The sequence below is a fragment of the Diadema antillarum genome, unplaced genomic scaffold (genome assembly GCF_040938485.1).
Source record: "Diadema antillarum isolate AM-2024a unplaced genomic scaffold, OU_Dant_1.0 seq00001767_RagTag, whole genome shotgun sequence".
Taxonomy (NCBI): Eukaryota; Metazoa; Echinodermata; class Echinoidea; order Diadematoida; family Diadematidae; genus Diadema; species Diadema antillarum.
In genome coordinates this window covers 271,782-299,579 of record NW_027272448.1, presented here as the reverse complement: position 1 = coordinate 299,579, position 27,798 = coordinate 271,782, and the positions used below count along the sequence as shown (strand labels likewise).

General features: G+C 40.2%; 1 protein-coding gene across 1 annotated transcript; it reads right to left on the bottom strand.

Moving 5' to 3' along the window:
* Positions 1–27,798, bottom strand: LOC139712167 (uncharacterized). The gene is made up of 9 exons (XM_071624007.1): positions 27,620–27,798; positions 20,574–20,609; positions 19,870–19,995; positions 18,431–18,466; positions 17,582–17,695; positions 4,651–4,686; positions 3,796–3,909; positions 943–978; positions 1–296 (listed from the first exon to the last, which is right to left on the bottom strand). The coding sequence occupies exons 1-9, from the start codon at positions 27,696–27,698 to the stop codon at positions 1–3; spliced, it is 873 nt and encodes a 290-aa protein (XP_071480108.1). The 5' UTR covers positions 27,699–27,798.

Here is a 27,798-nt window from a genome sequence, read left to right as displayed (position 1 = left end):
TTATGACGTACCCAAGGGTAGATGCCTGTCAGCAATCTGGACCAGATTGGCATCATTGAGAGCTTTTCTCAGGTCCGATTTGCGCGATGCTACTCTCTGCCCCTTACTCCATTCACGAAGCATGTTGAGGGTTCCACGGTTTGTCACATTACCGCCTATCGTATTAGTTCGAATGAATCTCTGGATTTCTGCCACGGAGAACCTTAACTGTTTCCCAAGAAGCTCGATATCACATTCCTCTGAGATATCACTGGCAATTTCGTTCAGAAGAGAATCCCAATCATTTTCTTTTTGTCCTGCAGTCATTGATAAAAATGACAAGAAAAGTTAATTGTAAATTCTAGAGTTTTAGTCTTATAAGATCCAATCCTAAGTAAAGGTAAAAATACTCGATACTTGTACTTAAGTAAAGAACATTGTAAATTCCAAGGTTTCAATTCCTTGGTATCAGTGAAATAATTACTCTGAATAAGTATAAAATCAAATCTTGTACTTAAGTATGAAATTATTTGCTATTCAAAACAAGTTTTTAGATAAGTACAGGTATTTGACTTGCTCTTGATAAGAGTCAGAAATTCTTCACGACATGCGTCAAGAAGGGACAAGTTATATCATTTTGCGTCACCACTGGACTTAAGAGCTAGGCTATCTGATGATGTGGCTGCCGCAAAAGACACTGAAAAATTGTTATATAGCCACACCATAATGTTGTGCCAGTCTTACAAAATTAAGAAGCAGTTAGTTGTTGCAGCCCAGGGTGTGGTAACGAATAAAGAGTTAATTTCCAACAACATATACACTTATACTTACAAAGTACATTTAATAGTAAAATGAATAATTCTCTTTAACATGAATACCACGAAAAATGAACGAAAGAGACAGGTTAAACTTATCGAGCATGAAATTCCATTTTCTTTCTTTTTTTTCTTGTGATAAGCATACTTGCGGTCGAGGCAGCTGAGCCATGTGATGACGTGGCTGTAGCAGGAGAAATGACAGCAGACGATGTGACAAGATCATTATGATATTTTGTGGTTTGGTAAAATGTAATTAAAATTAACTAATTTGCTACACTTTTGAAGAAAAAAATTGTCACAATAAATGGTAGATATAACTGTTTACTAACATATTCGAAAGTTATGTAGACCTTTTGAACAAACTAAGCATAGGTTGCATTTGACAAGAAAGAAACTTGTCTGAGGCTTGTTTGACATAGCAACGACTAAATGAATGTTTGTGAACAAATCTATTGCTATGAGTGCTCATTCTCTTCATCTCATTCCCTGCCTCATAAAACAGGGTGAGCCTGGGTAATGAATCAATCGAGTGAAGGAATTGGTGCATGAAACACCCCTACTTTACCAAACCTACAGAATATAATTCAGCTAACCCCTGTATAGAGAGATTGTTTATCGGTTCCAAATTCATTGAGACATTGAGTTATGTAATGAGTCAGGAAGCATAGTTTATAGGAATGCTTTTTCTGATCGAGGACCGACGTCAAATTCAACATCTGGGCAATAAAATGAGAAAACATCAAAATCATGACACAAGACCGAATAGAAACAAGGATAATTCTGGAAGAAGACGCTCAGTGCGAACTTCAATTATAGGACGAACTGCAGACAACAATGATTCACTTTCCCGTCGTCTTCAAGTTGTAACCAAGGGATACCAATGCTAGAAGGAATTGCATGAGTCAGAGTCAGAGACAAAAAATGTTCAGCAAATGGCTTTTTGCATTAAGTGTTCAAAGTCACGGTACTCAGAGACATAATTATGAACGAAAAGCGTTTGCTTAATCTATTATTTTAAACAGAAAAGGTCGAATATTATACTTTGAAAAAAAAAAAGAAAGAATTATACGCCCCAAGATTCTAACATTTAACTTTTGCTTTGGGGTTTGCTGTTCTGTTTGGGAACCTTAGACGTCATTGTGTTCATCTGGGGGCGCTGTGGCATAATGGATAAAACTCCCGACTCCCGTTCGGAGGACCCGAGTTCGAATCCCGCCCAGTGCTTACGTCCTTGGACAAGATGTTTGTACCCACTATGTCCCTCTCGACCCAGGTGTATAAATGGGTACCTGGCAACGCTGGGGTAATAATAATGGCAGGGCCCTCTGGTAGGGCAGTGGCAACACTGAAGAGGCTACCCTGGGTAAATAAGACCTTATCATTATCATCTTTCATTTTCTGATTGCTGAATGTCAAAACCAAAAGTGCAAGAAATTATTTTTGACATAAACTTTTTTTTTTAATTACTGTAAACTGAGACAAACGGATAAATAGATTTGTCTAATGTCTTCGCATGCACGACTGGCATGAGCGAAAATCAAAGTATGTTCTTATGTTTTTCCCAATATTACCCCCAATGCCTGCACACATTATCTGTTTGTGTAAGCGAAAAAATAAATGCAAAGTCTTTTGCAGTAGACTTAAGGTTCACTACCTCAATAAGATTTTAACCTATTAGAATTCAGTCCAGCCAGAGCTTCTTCACAACACGCGTCAAGAAGGGACCAGTAACTTTATTTACCGCCGGGTGCCCTTCATCCCTTTTAAGAGATCGTTCCACCAAGTAAAGGTATGAAATGATTCTATCATGTTGTTCTATTTGTTGCTTTTTTTCAAACGTTCATTTACGCAATGGTCAACGTCTTATTTGAACATGGGTAAAAGTTACATGTACAGAAGGCAATGCCATTGCTTAAGAGAAATAAGCCTGTGTACATACTTCTGTGTCTTTATTAAATGTTATTATGTTCATTGCATACTGATTTAGTGTCATTATTTTCATACCGAACATTCATTGTATCCTCAATTTGTTGGAAAAAGAAATAAAACAACTTGAGCTTAAACTTCATGTTTGATTTAATGGGATGGCTGGTAACCGATCAGTGGAAATCAGTGGGAATGCTGAGGGATGATTGTTCCAGTCCTTGTGGGATTCATTTAAGAATACATTTTATATCTACCGTTTTGTGAAGATTATTTGATTCAGAACGGTCTCATATTCAAGTAATGTGAAAATTAATGCCCCGTCACTGACCAGGCACGCTAACCTGGAAACATTAAATTGCACATTACGTGAATGCGAGGCCATTCTGAAACAAATAATTTTCACACAACAATAGATATATAATGTACTCTTAAATGAATCCCATAAGGATTGGAACAATCATCCTCCAGCATTCTCACTGATTCCTACTTATCAGTTACTAGCCATCCCCTCTAAAGATTTCATATTTTCTAAAAGAAAGTATAGTTCTAATATATCCTGCATTAATCATGTCAATTGAATTTGATGATATATAGCCATACCAGAGGACACGGCGGCTGGGCCTTGTGATGATGAGGCTACAGACAACGTGGAAACTTGGGATGTGGCAGCCGAACGTAATGATGTCACATCCATTTCAGATGACACCCTCCCCCCCCCCCCCCCCTCGCTCGCTCCGCTCGCTCGGGCTCGGTCGCTTCGCTCCCTCGCACACTAACCGCCCCCCCCAAGATCAAATCCTGGCTACGCCGTTGCATCATTTTGCTTACCACTGTGTAACCCTTCAATCTTTTTAAGAGATCGTTCCACCAGGTACGGGGATATGGAAATATTTTATCATTTTGTTCCGTTTTTTCACCTTTTTTTATCAATACAATAATTTCATGTCATATAGACTACAGAAGACACTGACATCGGTCTTAAGCCTAAAGTTTGATTGAAGATTGCATTTTGTAAAAAGAATGTAGGCCTACAATTCAAGGTGAATTGATTTCTTTACTATAACAGCCATACCCGAGGACACGGCGGCTGGGCCTTGTGGTGACGAAGCTGCAGACAACGTGGAAACTTGGGATGTGGCAGTCGAATAAAATGATGTCACAGCCATTTCAGATGACGTGGCAGTTCCTCAGGTTTGTCGAAAAGGGGGAAAATATGTTTTGGAATTAATTAGTAATCAAGCTACATAATATATCCTGTTCCAGTGCTCACAAAAACAACAATGTATACACCACTGATGGGCTGCCCTGAGTAAAAAAAAAAAACAACACAACTTAATAATTAGACAACGCAATGATAACATACTACACGTGGTAAGAAAACAGGAAAAAATCAGTTTTTACCAATCACACTTACAGCGAATAACCAGCATTAAGCTGATTATGCTGTAACTTCATCAAATGACACACACGCTATAGATGGCGTGTCTGTTCCACCAAGTATGTCAGGGGAGAAATACATTCGTACAGAAAATATTAATTACACTGCAATGTTTACATAGAGATGTCCGCCAATGAATTGGTTTAGTTTGCCTTCAATATGTCAGTTGAACCACAGGACTAAAAGTAGCTGGGCCACTTGATATTGTGGCTGCAGTAAGAGGACAACATGGAACCTGTGTGTATATAATTATAGCCCCAATAAATTCTTTGATAATCATACAATAAGAAAAAGCAGTCGCCCTGGGTGTGGTAATAACTTAAGAGTTCATTTTCCAACTACATATAAAATCGTACTATCTCAAAACAGTTAATAGTAAAAGGAATATTTCTCATAAAAATGCATGAATACTACCAAAAGTGAAAAAAGGACAGTTTTAACATATCGAGCATGAAATTCCACTTTCTCTCTTTCTTGTGATAAACATACCTGCAGTTTCAGCAGCTGAGCCATGTGATGATGTGGCTGTAGCAGATGAAATGACAGCAGAACCGATGTGACATTATCATATATATATATATATATATATATATATATATATTGTAACGAAATTCGGTGGAACCGATTCGATTTAACTGTTCGATTAGTATTTGTTATGATCGATAGTGTCTATAACATAGAAAGGGGCACAATATCGAAACGGTGGACAAACGTTTCAAGGTGGTAGTGCATCATTATGAGTTTAAACATTTATTATCTAATATGTGGTTACTTGTTTGTCGTGGACAAGTTTGGGTTATTTAATACCAACTCCGGTTTAGACCGATGATACATGCCGAATTATAGTAACCATGTACAATAGATACTGTTAAAACGTATATTCATTGTACGAATTTTGTAACCACGCCAACATTGCAAATAATTTGAATGATTACTGCAGGAATTTCTCAAGTCGACTACGGCCGTGCGGTATTGCCTTCTCATACCGCAATAGGAGGAGAGGCATATAAAGTGGCCGTTGTGTGACATAGTCTGCACCAAGTAGCCCGTGCATGATATATTTCCAATGTGTTGTTAGTGTTCACTTCTATGTGTAATAAACTTTACATGTGTTCCTGAACTCTTGACTGCTCTGTGTCTTCTTGAGAAACCTAGCACCAAGCAGCGGTGTGCAGAATGGTGGCACATGTTCATGAGTTGGGGCACCGTTCCTGAGAAGATTAACTAGCAAGCCATTGGATTTCGGGTAAAGTGGTAATGTGACTTGTCTCATAGTCCGTGCCCAATCCAAGTTCCAGTCGTCGCCGTTGGATATCGGGTATATTGGTAATGTGACTTGTCGCATAGTCCGTACCCAATCCAAGTTCCAGTCGTCGCCGTTGGATTTCGGGAATAGTGGTAATGTGACTTGTCGCATATGCCCTGTGCCAATCCGAGTTCCAGTCGTCGCCTGAGGGAGTTGGTAACGGTGCGATACAGCATTTTACCCCATGCCATCAATGATACCTGTGCCACCATATGGTTGTGAAACGTGTTCCACGTTAGCGTGACTGAGTTGGTAGCGAAAGTTGGTAGTAAAAGTTGGTAACAAAATAAGTGTACCAATTCAACATCCTCTACAAGTGACGCTTGGAAGTGACATACTTTAAGTGATGCTGAACTTGGTATGTGTGCCGCTTGTGTTGGTGAGCTGCTTCTGACGCAACATAATACATGGTATCGTGCAGACTAGTAGTTCTAATAATTTAAAGGGATCGTTGTAAACTGCAACAAAACGAACCCCGCCTACTCGGCCATCCTGACACGGCTCGCGGAGACATTTGTACAAACAGTCAAATACACTCCTTTAATTCACGACGAGAAGGCGAGTTCGTCACACATGGTGTCAGGAGTGGGATCCCTTTTTGTAACTTTTGTATGAATTAATGTAGTTAACTGTGTTTTCATTATGGCACACGAGATACCATTGTTGGAGTTGTCACTTTTGTTGGAGAGCAAGATCAGCGAAATCGACGACTTGATTGCTCAGGTGTCAGAGTCGGTGCGCAAACAAACTGGAGTAGCACCAACTTCGGTACCTAACTCGCACTGTTCACCGATGACACTTGGAGGACGCCTTAACCAGTCGTCACGACCAAGTTCATCAGTGGTGTCACCTCAGCTGTTTGGAGATGCGAATAGAGAGGTGGAGTTGTCAGCTCCGCCATCGGCAAAGCTACTACCTCAGCAGCATCAAGCTCCAATGCAGCAGTCGCATTCATCTCGTACAAGTGACCAGCCTGTTACATTTGGAGAACAACCAGATGTAATGCCACACCAGTTTGGCCCGAACCAGCGACGTCGAACAGAGTTCTGGGACCAGAGACGTCATTATGATGTTCAGGGCAACGGAACCAGCAAACCGGCTGTCATACCAGATAGATATGATGGCAAAGGACCTGCGCTGGACTATCTTTGTCATTTCGAAGCTTGCGCTGGAGTTAACCGCTGGACGGAAGTGGAAGCTCTTCAGTATTTGGCTGCCAGCTTGAAAGGAGCTGCTGTCAAAGTTTTAGCACAGCAGACGGGACGTCACTTGACGTACCAAGAACTCGTGAACCGCCTGAAGCACCGCTTTGGACCTGTTTCGCATTCAGAAGTATTCCTGGCAGAACTGCGCACCAGACGACGCAGACCGAAGGAAAGTTTGCAGGAGCTAGGACAGAGCATTCGCGACCTTACATCCATGGCATATCCTGAATTCGAGGAAGCGGGCCAAGATAAATTGGCTCGAGGTCACTTTCTCGATGCAATAGTTGATCGGGATATCAGAATCGGCCTCTTCCGGGCTCAGCCTCGTACGCTCGACGAGGCAATCCAAGCTGCTCTCAACACAGAAGCCTTCCTGCGGATGGAGAGCGACCGTCGGCAGTATAACCGTGTCTTGCTGTCACAGGAGGAAGAACAAGACGTGGCTGTGAAGGATGAAGACACTGCTGACAAATCCATGGGGGTGTCTGAAAATAGCACCACTCTCATGATCGAAGCAGTCAGCGATCTAATAAAGAAGAGGGAGAAGAAGCAGCCAGCACCAGTGCCGAGAAACGACTTGGCATTAAAGACTGAGACACTCCCTAAAAGCGAACAGAACGAGGACAGTCAGCCTTCTAACAAGGACACATCCAAGGAGGGTACGAATCCTCCAGACGACGGGTGCACACCAGCCAGAGAGGCATCCAAACCAGAGACATCTCAACCGCCACTACCTAGTTCCGCAGCTTTACTTCTGTCATCCACGTTCCAGAAAGGACTGTACGTGAATTTGAACGTGAATGGGCAGGAGGTGATGTTTCTGATAGACAGTGGTGCATCGCAGTCATATGTCTCAGAAGGAATGTACCTGCGAATGAGACCTGAGCGAAAGCCACCACTTGAACCAGTGACAAGCATTGTTCGTCAAGCAGATGGATCTCGGTTGAAAACAAAGGGACATTCAACCATGGAACTTCAGCTTGGCTCCTGCTTGTGCCATGCTGACTTGGTAGTAGCTGACATAAGAGCTGAGGGCATCCTTGGTCTGGATCTCCTGATTGGTCTGGACACCACGCTAGATTTCGAGAACATGCAGCTGCATACTCCATGGGTATCTCTCCCATGTATAAACAATGAGAAACATATATGTGCAGCAACGACAGCACCGATGTTGGTAAAAGGGACTGCGCCAGCCAACCTTACCAGCCTTGCTGAGGACGACACGGAGACCACGCCTCTCAACGAAGGCATATCTCAGAATCGTGTGCCGCCACATCTGGTGGACTTCTGTCAATGCAGTTGGACAGAAACTCCCCCAGAAAGCAATTCATCGGCATACCAGCTTCTGAGAGACGACTCAGAGGTGTTCTCCACAGGCCGAGCAGGGACACGTGTCAGCGTCAGCGCGACAGCACCAGTGGTTGCGGGAAAGCTACCTAGTGGACATCGCCGATGTGACGACTCTTCCTCACCTGCACGCTATTCTCGGTCACCGGGAAGACCACCTGATTATCTGCCCCGATCGAGGAGCCGCTCTCCGTTGGGGCACGCCCGTTCCTCTCGTCATACATCGGATTCATTCTGGCACACCATGCCAGGGTGACGTGTGACATTTCTCGTGTCGGCCTGTCTGCTGCAAGGGAGCAGCCAGGTCAGGAAACCAAACGAAGAGACTGTTGAACTCTTAAAAGATGAGATTCTGACGAACAGTTAGTCTATATGACAATTGGACAGCTTTGAACTAAAGACTGTAGTTGTCTCATAACGATGCTATGGACTGTACGTAGAGTTTTGTAAAGGAGCAAAACGTTGAATAATGTTTCTAGTAGTACATTTTTGTTGTCATTTTTTGTTCTTCATGTGTTCGGCTCCAGGGACGAAGCCTGCATGGGGAGCGAAACCATGTAACGAAATTCGGTGGAACCGATTCGATTTAACTGTTCGATTAGTATTTGTTATGATCGATAGTGTCTATAACATAGAAAGGGGCACAATATCGAAACGGTGGACAAACGTTTCAAGGTGATAGTGCATCATTATGAGTTTAAACATTTATCTAATATGTGGTTACTTGTTTGTCGTGGACAAGTTTGGGTTATTTAATACCAACTCCGGTTTAGACCGATGATACATGCCGAATTATAGTAACCATGTACAAGAGATACTGTTAAAACGTATAATCATTGTACGAATTTTGTAACCACGCCAACATTGCAAATAATTTGAATGATTACTGCAGGAATTTCTCAAGTCGATTACGGCCGTGCGGGATTGCCTCCTCATTCCGCGATAGGAGGAGAGGCATATAAAGTGGCCGTTGTGTGACATAGTCTGCAACAATTAGCCCGTGTATGATATATTTCCAATGTGTTGTTAGTGTTCGCTTCTATGTGTAATAAATTTTACATGTGTTCCTGAACTCTTGACTGCTCAGTGTCTTCTTGAGAATTCTAGCACCAAGCAGCGGTGTGCAGAATGGTGGCACATGTTCCTGAGAAGATTAACTAGCAAGCCGTTGGATTTCGGGTAAAGTGGCAATGTGACTTGTCGCATAGTCCGTGCCCAATCCAAGTTCCAGTCGTCGCCGTTGGATATCGGGTATATTGGTAATGTGACTTGTCGCATAGTCCGTACCCAATCCAAGTTCCAGTCGTCGCCGTTGGATTTCGGGAATAGTGGTAATGTGACTTGTCGCATATGCCCTGTGCCAATCCGAGTTCCAGTCGTCGCCTGAGGGAGTTGGTAACGGTGCGATACAGCATTTTACCCCATGCCATCAATGATACCTGTGCCACCATATGGTTGTGAAACGTGTTCCACGTTAGCGTGACTGAGTTGGTAGCGAAAGTTGGTAGTAAAAGTTGGTAACAAAATAAGTGTACCAATTCAACATCCTCTACAAGTGACGCTTGGAAGTGACATACTTTAAGTGATGCTGAACTTGGTATGTGTGCCGCTTGTGTTGGTGAGCTGCTTCTGACACAACATAATACATGGTAGCGTACAGACTAGTAGTTCTAATAATTTAAAGGGATCGTTGTAAACTGCAACAAAACGAACCCCGCCTACTCGGCCATCCTGACACGGCTCGCGGAGACATTTGTACAAACAGTCAAATACACTCCTTTAATTCACGACGAGAAGGCGAGTTCGTCACATATATTGGATACGAAATTCGGTGGAACCAATTCGATTTAACCGTTCGATTATAATTTGTCATAATCGATAGTGTCTATAACATAGAAAGGGGCACAACTATCGGAACGTTGGGTAAACGCTTTAATGTGGTTGTGCATTATTATAAGATTTAACATTTATTATTACGTATGTGGTTACTTGTTTGTCATGGGCAAGTTTGGATTATTTTAATACCAACTCCGGTTTAGACTGATGATACATGCCGAATTATAGTAACCATGTACAAGAGATATAGACAGGGCAGAGCCAGGCAAAAACTGCCTTTTTTTCCAGTCAAGGTTTTCTCACTTGATTCTGGTACTTTAGACCATACTTAACAAAATAAGCTTCTGCGCCATCTTGAAATCTGTCCCGAATCCAAGATGGCCGCCCAAAATCCAAAATGGCCGCCAGAGGACCTAAAAAGTGCCTTCTGTGGTTAAGATTTGTCTGGGGATGGGGATTTTTTAGTCTATTTGATGATAAATGGTAAGAGAAATAAGATTCAGTGGATTAAAATTAGAATCAGTTTCTTTTTTATTGCGAAAATCCAACATGGCCGCCAGACGCAGCTCCCGAAATTGATAAATGTCATAATAACCGGAGGGTCAAACCCTAAAAACTCGCTTACTTAACGAGTGAGTTCCACTCTCTCTACAAACTAAGTAGACCATGCTTATTTTCAAATTTCTATTGTAACAAACAACATACCACTGGTCTACCTAAAAAAAATTGTTGCGAAAGCCTCCAAATCCAAAATGGCGTCCAAGATGGCCGCCATATTTACTGAATTTGCTATTTGAAAGATAGAATTTGATAGAAACATCAGATTTCAACAAATGTGATGTCATATGAAAGAGAATAAAATTTCCTACAAGTTGATACCATTTTTGTGGGAGATTGTGATAAATGAAGTGAGATATAAAGAAAAAACACTCATTTTTTATATTTTTCTGAAAAAAGGAAAATCATGAAAATGCTTGATTCAGCATAAATCAGAAAAAGACTGAAGGATTATTTTGAAACGTTTTTAAGAATTTTGCTTAACATATAATTAATATTTGGAGAAAATTAGGGGTCAGTACCACTTGCGGTTCAGGAGTTATAATGTCTCAAACTTGAAAACTCACTATGTAAAAATTTCCACTTAAGCTGTGACAAGACCTTGTTGGTCGTAAAGAAAGTCTGCACGCGGCAAGACTACTACACGCACCACTGACACTGACGCTTGCAGCAGTGCTAGTGGTGCGTGTAGTAGTCTTGGTGCGTGCAGACTTTTTTTTGACAAACAAGAGTTTGTGCCTGCAAACTAACTTTTCACACCAAGTGGTAGCTCAGGTGACTCTGATCGTTATTATTTCAAAGTAGATTGTTCTGATATGTTTTTATGCCTCCACCAACGAAGTGGCCGGAGGCATTATGTTTTCGGGTCGTCCGTCCGTCCGTACGTACGTACGTCCGGACGTCTGTCCCGTTTTGTTTTTGTCGATGTCTCAAGAACCGTGTGGTGGTTTTACATCAAACTTGGTATGAGGGTATATCCTGGGGATAATACTTTGTTTGGATTTTAGGGTCATGGGGTCAAAGGTCAAGGGTCAAAGGTCACAGGTTATTTTGTGAAAAAAAGGTTGAAATTTCATGTTTTTCTCCATATCTCGCAAATGGTTAAAGGTATCTTCATGGAACTTAGTATATATATGCTTGTACTGATGGGCAGTGATTATCTAGGAAAGTTGGGGGTCATGGGTCAAAGGTCAGGGGGTCAAAGGTGAAGGTCAACTCCTCAAAATATCACTACTTATATTTATGCAATGCCTGAAGTTTTTTTTATAAACTTGATGTATGCATATATTACCAAATATATATTCTGTGGGAAGTTTTTGCCAAAAGGTCAAAAGTCAAAAGGTCAAAGGTCAAGTGAAAGTGCTTAATTGCACTTTTTCCTCCATATCTCGAAAGTAACTCAAGGTATCATCATGAAACTTACATATTTATGCATGTTCTACCTGACAGTGATTCTCTTTGGAACTGTGAGGTCAAAGGTCAAAGGCCAGGTTTAGATAATGCTATTTTACTATTTGATACTGAAATTATACTTTTTCTCAATACCTTGAAAATTACTTAATGCATAAACTTATAAAAGGGTCAACAGTCAAGTAAAAATCATCAGTTCCCCAAATACCTGCACTCTGACGTTTTAATCATTCATTAAATTGAACCTAGTTCTAGGAAAGTGAACATTCAGCACATTTGTGGCAAACCTGTCATTTTAGTATTTTGCCAATTGTGTGAAACTGTCATCACACATTGTCAAGACATTGATTTGTGGCAAACCTGTCATTTTAATATTTTGCCAATTGTGTGAAACTGTCATCACACATTGTCAAGACATTGTACTATAGACCTATTAGGAGAACCATGCATTATAGCGGAGACATACCAGTCGCCGTAGCGACATTTCTAGTTTTTTATTCTAAGCTGTCAACAGTTATCAATGTTATGGTTTCTTGAAAAGAAATGGTGATATCTCCGTATGTTTTAGGCTTCATAATATATATATATACATTTTTTTTACATGGTAGAATGTTTTGTGATGGACTTACAACTAACCTGCACATATAAATCGAATGTGATATCTCTTCCAATGGTAAACGATACCTTTAGTGTGTTGCGTCAGAGTCAAATCTTGATTAATAATTTGATATATTTTTAGAATTTCTTGTATTGCTGTCTATCATATATATTGTCTTTGTTTAAACCATATTCAGGGTTTATTTACTTTGGGGGGGGGGGGGGTTGGAGCTCATTTTAGTGTTTGGGTAAGGCCCAATCTTTGATTTAAAAAAGAAATGCTTCTATATCAAAGATATGCTTTTGTACTTGTATGTTACTCTGCTGTTGTAGAAACGTGAATGATGATGGCATATGTGTAATAATATCTGATCCGTACATGTCCTTGAAAGCCCTTCTGATCCGAGCACCCCCCCCCCCCCCCCCACCCCCGAAAAATCCGACATGGCGGCAATTTCTCAAAGTTGCTTTTAAATGTGTTGTGCGAAATTACTTTTCAGTATATTGTTCAAATAACACTGTCCAAAATGATCATTCATGCTGTATATTCACATTTCTGAGGGGCCCACATTCTACAAGACTTGTCTTTTTAGTGGGTCCCTCCATTTTTCGAAGTACCCACAATGTTTACTTACTTCAAATCACTCGAGTTTTATGATAATCTGTAATGATTGTAAGGTGCTACAATTATTGTATTCTTTTCATCCTACATAGTTTTGAGCACCTGATTTTCTGTTAACAAAAAAGAAGAAGTGATGTTTATATGTTCTTGTCGAAAAATGAAATAAAACATTGAATCGAAATGAATTGATCTGAATTTACAAATAAGCATGCTGAAAGTGTATTCACAGTGAATATATTTTTCTTACATCGTTTTAGGCTGATTTCATGTGGGTTATAGCGTCAAAATTGAATTGAACTAATGCCATTGGTAGATGCTTTCACATTTTAGATATCAGGATCACTCGAGAGTGGAAATGTTCATTTGCATTCCTTTTAGAGTGATCTCAGGGATCACCCAAAGAGTGACGAGTGATCCCTAAGGTCACTCTAAAATGAGTAAAAATGAAAATTTTCACTCAAATTTCACTCCAATTTTACTTTAAACTTACTGATTTCCGTTATTAACTCCTTCAAAAATGAAACTTCCACTCGATTTTTTTTTCTTTTTCGGAGAAGAATATCACTGGTTTTAAAAATGTCTTCATAAAAACCCATGACGGTTTGAAATAGCACTACAATGTTCAAAATATATAAAAACTATAAATAGGTAGCACAACAGACAAAATTGTACCAAAATTAAAATAATACATTTAATTTGGCGCAATAAACTATGTCAGCTTTGATGGCCTGCAATCTTGAAGTTTTTGAGTGATTGATCCAAATTTTGTTTTAAATTTTCTATAGCATGGTTGTTTCAAGCTTCTACCTCTATTTAAAAGACATTTTTTGCTTCATCTCATCTGCTCCAGAACAATCTACTTTCAAATGATAGCGATCGGCGTCACCTGTTTGCAGTTTGCAGGCACAAACTCTTGTTTGTCAAAAAAGTCTGCACGCACCAAGACTACTACACGCACCACTGGCACTGCTACAAGCGTCAGTGCCAGTGATGCGTGTTGTAGTCTTGCCGCATGCAGACTCTCTTTACGACCAACAAGGTCTTGTCACAGCTAAAGTGGAAATTTTTACATAGTGAGTTTTCAAGTTTGAGACATTATAACTCCTGAACCGCATATGGTACTGACCCCTAATTTTCTCCAAATATTGATTATATGTTAAGCAAAATTCTTAAAAACGTTTCAAGACAATCCTTCAGTCTTTTTCTGATTTATGCTGAATCAAGCATTTTCATGATTTTCCTTTTTTCAGAAAAATATCAAAAAATGAGTATTTTTCCTTAAAATCTTAATCCATTTATCACAATCTCCCACAAAAATGGTATCAACTTGTAGGAAATTTTATTCTCTTTCATATGACATCACATTTGTTGAAATCTGATGTTTTTATCAAATTCTATCTTTCAAATAGCAAATTCAGTAAATATGGCGGCCATCTTGGACGCCATTTTGGATTTGGAGGCTTTCGCAACAAATTTTTTGAGGTAGACCAGTGGTATGTTGTTTGTTACAATAGAAATTTGACATTAAGCATGGTCTTCTTAGTTTGTAGAGAGAGTGGAACTCACTCGTTAAGTAAGCGAGTTTTTAGGGTTTGACCCTCCGGTTATTATGACATTTATCAATTTCGGGAGCTGCGTCTGGCGGCCATGTTGGATTTTTGCAATAAAAAAGAAACTGATTCTAATTTTAATCCACTGAATCTTATTTCTCTTACCATTTATCATCAAATAGAGTAAAAAAAAAAAAAAACCCATCCCCAGACAAATCTTAACCACAGAAGGCACTTTTTAGGTCCTCTGGCGGCCATTTTGGATTTTGGGCGGCCATTTTGGATTTTGGGCGGCCATCTTGGATTCGGGAAAGATTTCAAGATGGCGCAGAAGCTTATTTTGTTAAGTATGGTCTAAAGTACCAGAATCAAGTGAGAAAACCTTGACTGGAAAAAAAGGCAGTTTTTGCCTGGCTCTGCCCTGTCTAATACTGTTAAAACGTATAATCATTGTACGAATTTTGTAACCACGCCAACATTGTAAATAATTTGAACGACTACTGCGGGTATTTTCCGCGTTGCTCACGGCCGTGCGGGATTGCCTCCTCATTCCGCGATAGGAGGAGAGGCATACAAAGTGGTCGTTGTGTGACATAGTCCGCAACAAGTAGCCCGCGTATGATACATTTTCAATGTGTTGTTTTTGTTCACTTCTATGTGTAATAAACTGTACATATGTTCCTGAATTGCTGACTGCACTGTGTCTTCTTGAGGGTTCTGCCACAATACAACAGGTTGGAGAGTGGTGGTACATGTTCCTGAGTTGGAGCGCCGTTCCTGAGAAGACCAACTAGCAAGTCATTGGATTTCGGGTATAATGGTAATGTGACTTGTCGCATAGTCCGTGCCCAATCCAAGTTCCAGTCGTCGCCGTTGGATTTTGGGTATATTGGTAATGTGACTTGTCGCATAGTCCGTGCCCAATCCAAGTTCCAGCCGTCGCCGTTGGATTTCGGGAATAGTGGTAATGTGACTTGTCGCATATGCCCTGTGCCCAATCCAAGTTCCAGTCGTCGCCTGAGGAAGTTGGTAACGGTGCGATACAGCACTTTACCCCGTGCCATCAACGATACCTGTGCCACCATATGGTTGTGCAAGGTGTTCCACGTTAGCGTGAATGAGTTGGTAACAAAACTTGGTAGCAGAACTTGGTAGCAAGAGTTGGTAGTAAAAGTTGGTAACAAAATAAGTGTACCAATTTAACATCCTCTACAAGTGACGCTTGGGAGTGACATACATAAGTGATGCTGAACTTGGTATGTGTGCCGCTTGTGTTGGTGAGCTGCTTCTGACACAACATAATACATGGTAGCGTACAGACTAGTAGTTTTAATAATTTAAAGGGATCGTTGTAAACTGCAACAAAACGAACCCCGCCTACTCGGCCATCCTGACATGGCTCGCGGAGACATTTGTACAAACAGTCAAATACACTCACTTACTTCACGACGAGAAGGCGAGTTCGTCACAATATATATAATGTATGACATATAGAGAAAAAAAATATATTTCATAATATGTGGTTTGGAAAATGTTTTTGAAAATAAAAAGTAAAGATTTTATTTGCTGCAATTTTGAAAAAAGAAATGTCAAACCACTTGGTCACCAAGCTGAAATCAAGGGTAGATATAAATGTTCACAAACGTATGCAAATGTTGTACATAATTAAGGATAAGCTGCTTTTGACACCAACGAAAGTTGTCTGAGGATTGTCCGACATAGTAACGAGTAATTGATGCTTGTGAACAAGTCTATTGCTATGAATGCTCAGTCTCTTCATCTCATTCCCTTCCTCATAAAACAGGGTGTGCTTGGGTAATGAATCAATAAAGTGAAGGAATTGGTGCATGAATACCCCTACTTTACAAAACTCACAGATTATGATTCAGCTAAACCGTGTTTAGAGAGAGGTTTATCGATATGAAATTCCTTCAGACAAGGAATTAGGCAATGAGTCATCATGATTTATAGGAATGCTTTTCCTAATTGAGAACCCCCTCAAATTCCAACATCTGGACAATGTTTTGAGTAAACATTAACATCAAGCCCGAATAGGAACAAGGGTAATTCTGGAAGAAGAGGCTCTGTGCGAACTGCAATTGTAGGGCGAACTGCAAACAACATTGGTGCACTTGCCCGTCGCCTTCAAGTTGTAACCAAGGGATACCAATGCTACAAGGAATTGCATTGGTCAGTGTCAGAGCCAAAAGGTGAGCAAGTGGCTTTTGGCATAAAAGTCATGGTACTCGGAGACATAATTACGAATGAGTACGTTTGCTTATTCTGTCATTTCGAAAAGAAAAGACAAATATTACTTTGAACATTTTTGCTTTAATAATGTGCCCACTTTTCCCCACATTAAGCATTCGTTTTGAAGTTCACTGTTCCTTTTTTTTTCACTTTCTCATGTGTCAAAACTGAAATTACAACAAGTGACATATGACATAAAATTGTCAAAGTTACGGTACTTTGAGACACACGAATAGATAAGTTTGTCTATTATCATCTGTATCAGCGGAGGTCAAAGTATTCCCTTATCTAAATATCATTTTCTCAATAATACGCCCCAATGCCTGCACACATTATCTGTTTGTGTAAAGGAAAGCCTCTAAAAAGATAATAATAAATGCAAAGGTTTATACAGTAGACTTTTGATGAAGGTTCACCACCTCAACCTATTAGAATCCAGTCCAGTCAGAGCTTCTTCACGACATGCATCAAGCAGGGACAAGTCACATCATTCTGCCTACCACTGTGTAACCCTTCATCCTTTTTAACAGATCATTTCACCAGGTACGGGTATGTAGACATATTTTCATTTTCCATTTTGTAACCTTTTTTAAAAATAAAATTATTTGATGTCACTACAGAAGTCACTGACATCGCTCTTAAGCTTAAAGTTTGATTGCAGATTTCATTTTGGAAAATAGTATAGGCCTACAATTCAAGCTGAATTGATTTTTTTTTTTTTTTTAAATAACAGCCATACCTGAGGACACGGCGGCTGGGCCTTGTGATGATGAGGCTACAGACAACGTGGAAACTTGGGATGTGGCAGCCGAATCTAATGATGTCACAGCCATTTCAGCCGACGTGGCAGATCCTCAGGTTTGTCGAAAAAGGAAAAAAATGGAATAAATTAGTAATCAAGCTACAAAATATATCCTGTTCCAGTGCTCAGAAGAACAAAAATGTATACACCACTGATGGGCTGCCCTGGGTAAGAAAATACTTGATAATTAGAAAAAGTAATGACAATATATTACACGTGGTAGGAAAACAGGAAAAAGTCAGTTTTTACTAATCACACTCACAGCGAATAACCAGCCTTAAGCTGATTATGCTACAACTTCATCAAATGACACCCGCTACACTAGATGGCGTGTCTGTTGCACCAAGTATGTCAGGGGAGAAATACATTCGTACAGAAAATATTAATTACACTGTAATGTTTACATAGAGATGTCCGCCAATGAATTGGTTTAGTTTGCCTTCAATATGTCAGTTCAACCACAGGACTAAAAGTAGCTGGGCCACTTGATGTTGTGGCTGCAGTAAGGGGACACCATGGAACTTGGGTAAGATTGGACATGTGTGTATGTAACCGCAATAACTGGTGTGGCAATCACACAATTATGAAAAACCGTAGCCCTGGTCGTGGTAATAAAATCCAATTAAAAGCTCATTTTCCAACTACATATAAAATCGTATTAATTGCATACAGTTAAAAGTAAAAGGAATAATTCTCATAAAAATGAATACTACGAAAAGTGAAAGAAACAGTTTAAACATATCGAGCATGAAATTCCTCTTTCTTTCTTTCTTGTTATAAACATACCTGCCGTTTCAGCAGCTGAGCTATGTGATGATGTGGCTGTAGCAGATGAAATGACAGCAGAACCGATGTGACATGATTATATTTATATAACAACGACATAGAGAGAAAAGAAAATATTTGTGCATTTCAGTTGTGGTTTGGAAAATGTTATGTAAAATTAAAAAAAAAAGAATTCATTTGCTGCAATTTTGAAAAAAAAAAGAAATTACAAACCACTTGCTCACCAAGCTGAAATCAAGGGTAGATATAAATGTTCACAAACATATTCAAAAATGTTGTACAAATTAAGGATAGGCTGCTTTTGACACCAACAAAAGTTGTTTGAGGATTGTCCGACATAGTAACGAGTAATTGAATGCTTGTGAACCAGTCTATTGAAATGAATGCCCATTCTCTTCATCTCATTTCCTTCCTCGTGATAGGCGTGTGTTTGGGTAATGAATCAATCAAGTGAAGGAATTGGTGCACGAAACACTCCTACTTTACCAAAGTTACAGAATATGATTCAGCTAAATCCTGAATAGATTGATTGTTTATCGATATGTAATTCCTTGAGACAAGGAATTATGTAATGAGTCATCATAATTTATAGGAATGCTTTTCCTGATGGAGAACCCCCGTCAAATTCCAACATCTGGACAAATATGAGAAAACATCAAAATCAAGCCCGAATAGGACCAAGGGTAATTCTGGAAGACGATCAGTGCGAACTGCAATTGTAGGGCGAACTGCAAACAACATTGGTGCACTTGCCCGTCGTCTTCAAGTTGTAACCAAGGGATTCCAAAGCTAGAAGGAATTGCATTGGTCAGTGGCTTAAGTAGAAAGTATTCGAAGTACTCGGAGACTTAATTATGAACGAATACGTTTGCTTATTCTATCATTTCAAACAGAAAAAGTCAAATACTACTTTGAACATTTTTTTTTTGTGTGTGGTAGTAATGCGCCCACGCTTCCCCACATTAAGCCTTTGTTTTGGGGTTCACTGTTCCTTTTTTTTTTTCTCAGGCGTGTCCATCTCTTTCACTTTCTGATGTGTCAAAACTAAACGTGCAACAAGTGACATATGACATAAAAATTGTCAAAGTTATGGTACCTTGAGACACACGGATAAATAAGTTTGCCTAATATATCATATGCATGAGCGAAGGTCAAAGTATTCTCTGATCATGTATATTAAATATATGTGTTTTTTCAATAATATGCCCAAATACCTGCACACATAATCTGTTTGTGTATAGGAAGCCTCCAATGAACAAAAAAATAATTGCGAAGGCCTTGCGGTAGACCTTTGATGAAAGGTTCACCATCTCGAAGAATTTTTAACGTTTTAGAATCCAGTACAACCATATTTTTTTTTTTCACGACATGCATCAAGAGGCGTCAAGTGATAACATATTGCTTTGCCACAATTGATGTCTTTGATGATATAGCCATACCAGAGGACACGGCAGCCGGGCCTTGTGGTGATGAGGCTGCAGGAGATGATAACATGGAAGCTTGGCAGGAGGATGTGGCAGCAGCACCTAATGACGTCACAGCCATTACAGATGACGTGGTAGTACCTCAAGGTTTGTTGAAAAAGAAAATTTAGTTTGGAATTACTTAGTAATCAAGCTACATCTACAAAAATATATGATATGTGGTAGGACAAAAAGAAAGCATATTCAGTGTCAACTTATTCTCGCAGCGACTGAAACATAACCAGCATTAAAATGATTGATCTGACAAATGACATAAAAGCTACACCTTGTGCACAAGATGGCGCGCCGAGAGTGACAGGGGAGCAAACAATTCCTAGTGAAAGTATTAATTGAAATAAGGTTTTTTGCATAGAGATATCCGTCATAGAATTGTCAGTTGAGCCACAGGACTTAACAGCTTTGGTGAGGTGACAGCAGCAGAGGACATTATGGAACCTGACTTGTACTGAAAATGTGGTATAGCCGCACCAAATGTTGTGGCAGCCATACAAAATGAAGTCGCAATAGTCCAAGGTGTGGTAGTAAATAAAGCATTTATCTTCTAACCATACACTTCCAAAAGATGCTACATTTCAATAAAGTAATATGTAACAGAAAACAGGTTAAACAAATTGATCATGAAATTGTTACATTTTCTTTCTTTCTTTTGATAAACATACCTGCGGTTGCAGCAGCTGATCCATGTGATGATGTAGCTGCAGCATGTGGAAAGACAGCAGAACCAATATGACAAACATACCAGATAACGTCCCACATGTTGATATAAAATAGTAGCCACTCGAATGCTTAATCATTAGAGATTGTTATTTTCTACAGCTGAAGGTGGATACAACTCGAGTCAAGTATTGCTCTAAATTCCAAGAAGAATCTTATCATTTTTTTTTTTGCGACTCACATCTAAGCCGCTCCTACTTTCTACCATCAACAAAATCTATGAATTGTAGTGTCTCTATTCATCCTTGGTAGTATGTGTCTCAAAGATTTCCACATTGCATTTAGATTCCTCTTGGTACAACAAATGTTTGAAGAGTTTGTTCCTAAAAACCGATAAGTCCTTTTTTGAAGATTTTGAAGTACGGCCTCTGTCATAAAGTACAAAATAATACCTTTTTAAATGATATATTGGTCACTATACATATGAAGGTACATTTCTGAAGTTTTAATCAAAAGAAGCAAAAAAAAATCTTATTATTCTCTTTATTTTTCTTAACCTTTAATCGCAAACATCTCCATTTGGTAAATATGGACTTATCGGTTTTTGCGTACAAACTCTTATTTTCTTGACCCATTTTACGCATACTGGCTTTTCGTATAATAATATTAAATTCGTATCTATATTCTTTTTTTTACGATTTTCAATAATAACTATAGTATAGAGTATGTATATTTTCTCTCCTACATTTTCTCTAAAATATCAATATTCAGTCCAGGCTCCTTTTGCTTTATTGGCATTCTCATTTTCTAAATGGAGCATGTTTGCCTTTAACTGTGCTAAATTCAAGTGACCATTTCCGTTTACAAATATTGGATCTGAATCTGCCTGTAATGAATTGGTGTGAGTTCTTATTCGTCCAGGTAATACATGTGTATTACATGAAGGTACAAAATAAAATCGACAAATTCATGGACTTACTGTTTTAATTCCGAGAACGGTTCCACGCCAGATTCTTGATGCTTCATCAGCTCGTCTGCTTTGATGGCGGGAAGGCGTCGTTGCCAATCGGCGCAAACGCACTACCGACGTTATTGTTGAGAGTCAGTCGTCGAGGGGTTCTCTGGATGACAGAGTTGTACACCAGGGAGAGGTTGTGTCGCAGTTCCCCACCCTTTGCAAGGGATGTGTTTTCGGAGTTGATGTAGACGGCTTCCCTGACCCCCCCCCCCCCCTCTCGAACCACCAAGGCTCCTTTTTAAGAAGTCACTAAAGTTGTGTTTTAATATTTTCAGGTAGGAGAAGACGGCAGAATCATTGCCCAATGTACCTGGTCTTCGATGTTGATAGAATCGCTTATGTAGCGGCTGCTTTGTTTCACCAATATAGTTTTCTTGGCAACCCTCTCCTTGACACTGTATGGCGTAGACGACGTTGTTTCTCTTTTCTTTAATTACTTTATCCTTTGGTACAAAATCTTCCATATGGAAGATGTTGAAGACATGGCTGTGAGTTCATTCTCCGGCAATTCACCCTCTCGTTGGTTAAGATTTATTGATGACACTTGGGTCAAGATCAAGACTGCAGAACTAGAGAACTTCCTTGCGCATATCAATTATAACTTCGAACCGTATAACAAGTTCACAGTTGAGACAGCAAATGACAAACAACTAGCGTTTCTAGATTGTCTCATCACCATCAAAGACGACGGGACGCTCCTTTCCTCGGTCTACAGGAAAGCCCACCATACAGACCAATACATTCTGTTTGAATCACACCACCCCCTTATTCACAAATTGGGAGTAGTGCGAACACTCTTTCATAGGGCGTCCTACAATTAGTCTTCTAAGGAGGCAAAGGAGAAAGAGCTGCTTAAACATCTCCGGGAACCACTTTGCATTCGTGTCTACCACGGATGGACGAGAAAGCTAACCACATGTCCAGCAGAGCAGCGCCGAGCATAGGTATCTCTGTGCCCTACAATGTACGTCAACGGACTTTCTGAGAAAATCCAACGGATTCATTCAGGCTCCCGTACTGTCTACTTCACAACGGCTTGCACAATCAAACAGAAGCTGGTCCATCAAAGGGACAAGATACTTACGGAAAAGAAAAACAACGTTGTCTACGCCAAATAACGTCAAGGACAGTGATAACGAGAGAACTATCTTGGTGAAACCAAGCAGCCGCTACATAATAAAAACCAGGTACTATAGGGCAACGATTCGGAAGTCTTCTCCCACCTGACGACATTCAAACACAACTTCAATGACAAAGATATGCCTCGGTGATTCGAAGAGGGGGGGGGGGGTGGGAAGCCGTCTACTCCGAAAACATATCTCTCAAAAAATATTTGTAACGCTGCCGCTAGCTGCACGATCTTTTCGATCGCTCTCAAAATCGATCTTTGAAGTCAGGGTTTCATCATTTTGTTGTTGCTTCTGATTTAACTACCTATTGTTTACGGAATCATATGTAGTATGCAACATTTTGGATTGTTGTACATGTATATTATTGACGCAAAACTTGGTTTGATTCGTGTGATCATTTTTGCCGTACAGTGAGTTGTCTATCGTCGGACATGTACTGTTTTTCTTCCCCGGATCTTCGCGATGGTTTCGCCTCTAATCAGCTAATACGGACTTGAAAATGCTGCTGGGACGATACTTGCTACTGCTTGTTACCATAGTTATCAGTGTATGGTCATGTGCACCCAAAGTCCACTGCACTCCATTCTACCCTACTGAGGCGGAATTGGGGGATGCCACAATGGATCGACCTATTCACCACTATACAAAAAGACAGCTTTTTCAAGTCAAAACGTCTATTAGAGGCATTGAGAGAAACCGAGTTGATAGTCTGACAAAGAATCTGCTGAAAGAACTAAACATCGTTAAACGTAGAGGATGTCGGGGGGGGGGGGGGAGAAAACGACGTTTCAACAGTGGTACTCGGGATGCTGAAGCACGCATTTCTCAACGGAAAAGCGACAGTATCATAAACCGAATATCCGAATCGAGGGTAATGCATCTGAGGAGCATTCCTACCAACGGAACTTTGTCCAGCAGCCAGTCGGAATTTTCGACGAGGTTTGCGCTGTGGAATGCCCGATCTATAAAATCCCATGGTACGTGTAACGCTCTCTGTGACTTTGTTATCACTTACAAACTGGATATAATGGTGCTCACAGAGACATTGTTGACTGGTAATGAGAAGGAGTCATACTCTTGCTACTCTCAAAGAGACACTACCTCATTTAGATTTCCACCACATTCCTCGTGATAGTGGCAGAGGTGGTGGGGTTGGCGTCTTACTTCTCAAAGGGTACCATGTTACCAGGAATCCTCTGGAGGACTTCAAGTCCTTTGAATACCTGAATCTGACTTTAGCCTCAGCGAACTCGTGTACTTTACGACTTATTGTACTTTATCGACCACCAGCTTCGAAAAAGTAAGCTTTCAATGCGGCCTTCTATAGGGAGTTCTCGTCCTTACTGGAGATACTTCTCGCATCACCTCAGAGACTGATCATTGCCGGTGACTTTAACATAGCTAATTGAGAAGTCGAATAGTGCTGATGCATCTAGTTTCCTGGACATCCTCCAAATGTCTCAAAGTTAAAGAATCACATTGCATGCTCGACGCACACGGCAGGCCATACCTTAGACCTCACTGTTTCTAGGGACGACGATTCCCTGGTATCATCAGTTACAACATCGCAGAGCCTGCTATCAGACCATTCTGCAATTATGTGTCGCTTGAATACGAGAAGACCCGGTCCTATCAAGCGACACATTACTGCTAGGAAACTGAAGGACATTGCCATGGAGAGGTTCTGTAATGACATCACTTCCTCGGATTTATGTAGTGATGATCTACCAACTATTCCAGAACTGATGGAACTCTATGATCGAGAGCTTCGAGGAATCCTTGATGAGCATGCTCCAATTTGAAGAGAAAGATGTGATCTTGAGGCCACATGCACCTTGGTACACTCAGAGCTTGCCCCGTGCTAAGCAAGAGCGACGAAAGAAGGAACGTCGTGCTAGAAAAACGAAACTAACGGTTGACAAAGAAATCTACAAGAATAGTTGTAAATCATACAAGGAACTTCTGCAAGCAAAATCCAACTATTTCCTGGAAAAGGTACGTGTTGCGCCCTCTTTCACTTGGCGAGCAGCCTCTCCGCACCCACGTCACAGACAGTTCTTCCAGAACATGACTCTGACCTGCAACTTGCCACCTTTTTTGGAAACTTCTTTAATGGGAAAATCCAGAAATTGAGGGCTGAGTTAAATATTTGCCCCCTTCGAGATATGTCGGTTCAAGTTACTGTGAATTGTACTGCTACTTTGAGGGAATTTGATGTTGTCACTGATGACAGAGTGCTGGAAACTATCAAATTAACATCAAATCCTACATGTAATCTGGACCCTATCCCGACGTCTTTATTGAAAAGGTGTTCGTCAGCCCTACTTCCTATCTTAACAAAGATGGTCAACGGCAGTCTTCAGGCAGGAATAGTACCAGAGAGCATGAAGCAGGCGATTGTAACACTCAGGCTGAAGAAGGACAACCTTCCTCGTAATGAACTCAGTAGTTACCGTCCCATATCGAACTTGAGCTTTGTCGCAAAGTTGGTTGAGAGAATAGCTGCAAGCCAGTTCAAGGACTATCTGGATATCAATCACCTTCTGCCAGATATACATTCAGCATACAGAGCCAACTATTCCGTGGAAACAGGTCTGATAAGGGTCCAAAATGACATTCGTCTGGCGCTGGATGGCTACGAGGAAGTCGTGCTTGATCTCTTAGACTATAGTGTGGCTTTCGATACTATCGACCATCAAATCTTGCTCCGAAGGTTAGCTGAACGCTATGAATTTGGTGGTATAGTCCTCAGCTGGTTGCAGTCATACCTGGCTAACAGATCCCATGTCGTGGTGATCAACGGTTCATCTTCAAGCGTTTACAGCGACACGTGTGGTGTAGCACAGGTATCTGTAATGGGTCCACTTACCTACACACTCTATTGTGCTCCGATATGTGATATTGTTAAAGCGCATGGCTTGGAAGTGATGATGTACGCTGACGACACCCAAATTTATTTGACTTTCCGATCAAGTGACAGGTCTCAATCACTCTCTCTTGTCAGTGAATGCCTCGCAGATGTCAAAGCTTGGTCTCAGGAGAACATGCTTACACTGAATGATGCAAAAACTGAAATCGTTCATTTCTCATCGCGATTTCGGCATATGCCTGAACAGCTGTCCGTTGGAGTTGGAGATCTGGTGGTGGAAGCATCCCCATTCGGAAGGAATCTTGGTTGCATCATGGATCAACATCTCACAATGAAAGAACATGTCCGCTCTATCTGCCGTTCTGCCATGATAGCCATCCGAAGGATAGGACAGATTAGACAGTATCTCTCTACTCCAGCGACGTTGGCTTTAGTTCATGCATTCATAACCAGTAGACTTGACAACAATAACAGCCTCTTGTTTGGACTCCCACAATCCCTGATCAGCCAACTTCAGAGAATCCAGAACACTGCAGCCAGGATTGTCCAGAGGGTTCCGAGGAAACATGATGTATCTAATACTCTTCAACAACTACACTGGTTACCCATCGATAAGCGCATTCTGTTGAAGATCCTAGTTATCACATTTAAGAGTCTTCAAGGAAAATCTTCCCCATATATCTCTAGCATGATTTCTCAATATCAACCATCCCGCTCTCTAAGATCAGCTGAACAGAATCTCCTAAAAGCCCCTAAGGTAGTCTCCCACACCCATGTTGACAGAGCCTTTTCAGTCGCCGTCCCTTCACTCTGGAATTCACTCCCCTTGAGCCTAAGAAATCAGCCATCCCTCAACAGTTTCAAAACTGCACTTAAGACTTATCTCTTTCGTAATTAGTTGCTCAGTTAAATGTTACCAGCCTGTTGAGGGTATTGTGCTTTTCATTGTAGTTTAAATAACCGTGCATTTATGTAATTATTATTGTTATTTAAGTGATTAATTATTTGTGTAAATTATAGTATCTTGGATTATGCAGTACTTTATGTTCAGGTATATACCCATCATGTAAAGCGCTTAGAGGATTTTATTGATAAGCGCTATATAAATACTGAGTTATTATTATATCAATATTGTTAAAGCAACAACACAACCTCTCCCGGGTGTATACAACTCTGTCATCCAGATAATCATTACTCGACAACTGACTCCGAACAATAGCGTATGTAGTGCGTCTGCGCCGATTGGAAACGATGCCTTCCCGCCAGCAAATCAGACGAACTGATGAAAGTCAATGATCTGACTTTAAATCGCTCTCGGAATTAAAACAGTAAGTCCAGATGAATTGATGTAATTTCGTACCTTTATCATCTGTCAGTATTGCATACTTATTTGTTTTTGATTTCTTACTTCATTAAACAAGATATACGATTGTCATCTATTATCTCTGAAAACAATGAAGAATATGTAATTATTGAGTTACATATTGCTGTCATATTTCTAAAAGGAGATTCGCTGAAAATTTCACTGAAAGTACTGCTGCTCTTTTATTCAAATATTTGAGCGCTAATTGGCGTATAGACGAAGTCACGGCCCTCTTAAAACATAGAGTGTTAACATTTTTAGCCATACACAAATTGTCATGCACAAACTTTGAGTAGATTCATTCAGACTGAAATTTTTCGATTAACTAGAAAATGCGTCAATAAAACTAAGAAAGTATGGTAATCTATCAGTCACTTCTTTTTTTTTTAATTGAAAATTAGGTTGTAAAGAGTAATTTATTTCCCTTTAAGGAACTACATTTTTCGCATTTCTTTTAGAATTAGTGTTTAAAAAGTCTGGTTCTAAACGTTCACTGAATAATTCAGGTAGAAGTTTTGTGACTTGTGTTTTTTTTTTTTCTAGAAATCCTACCAGTTTAAGTCAATCTGCCAGCAAAATGCGAACCAAGATTTCCAATAATGAACATTAATATACATTTGCTTCAAGAGTTTGATCTTCGCATTGACAATAGGGAATGTGGATTTACTTACTCGTGTAATCGATAAGGAATTCAAGCTCGCTTTTCTTGCTTCCTTGCTCCACTTCAAATTTAACCAGTAGGTTCTTCATGGGGTTGTCCTGAGCTTTAGTGAAGAAATCCAATTGTTGATTGTTCAGCGTGGTGAAAAACCTGATGTCCCTTGTCTGTGTGTTTATTCAAAACCAGCAG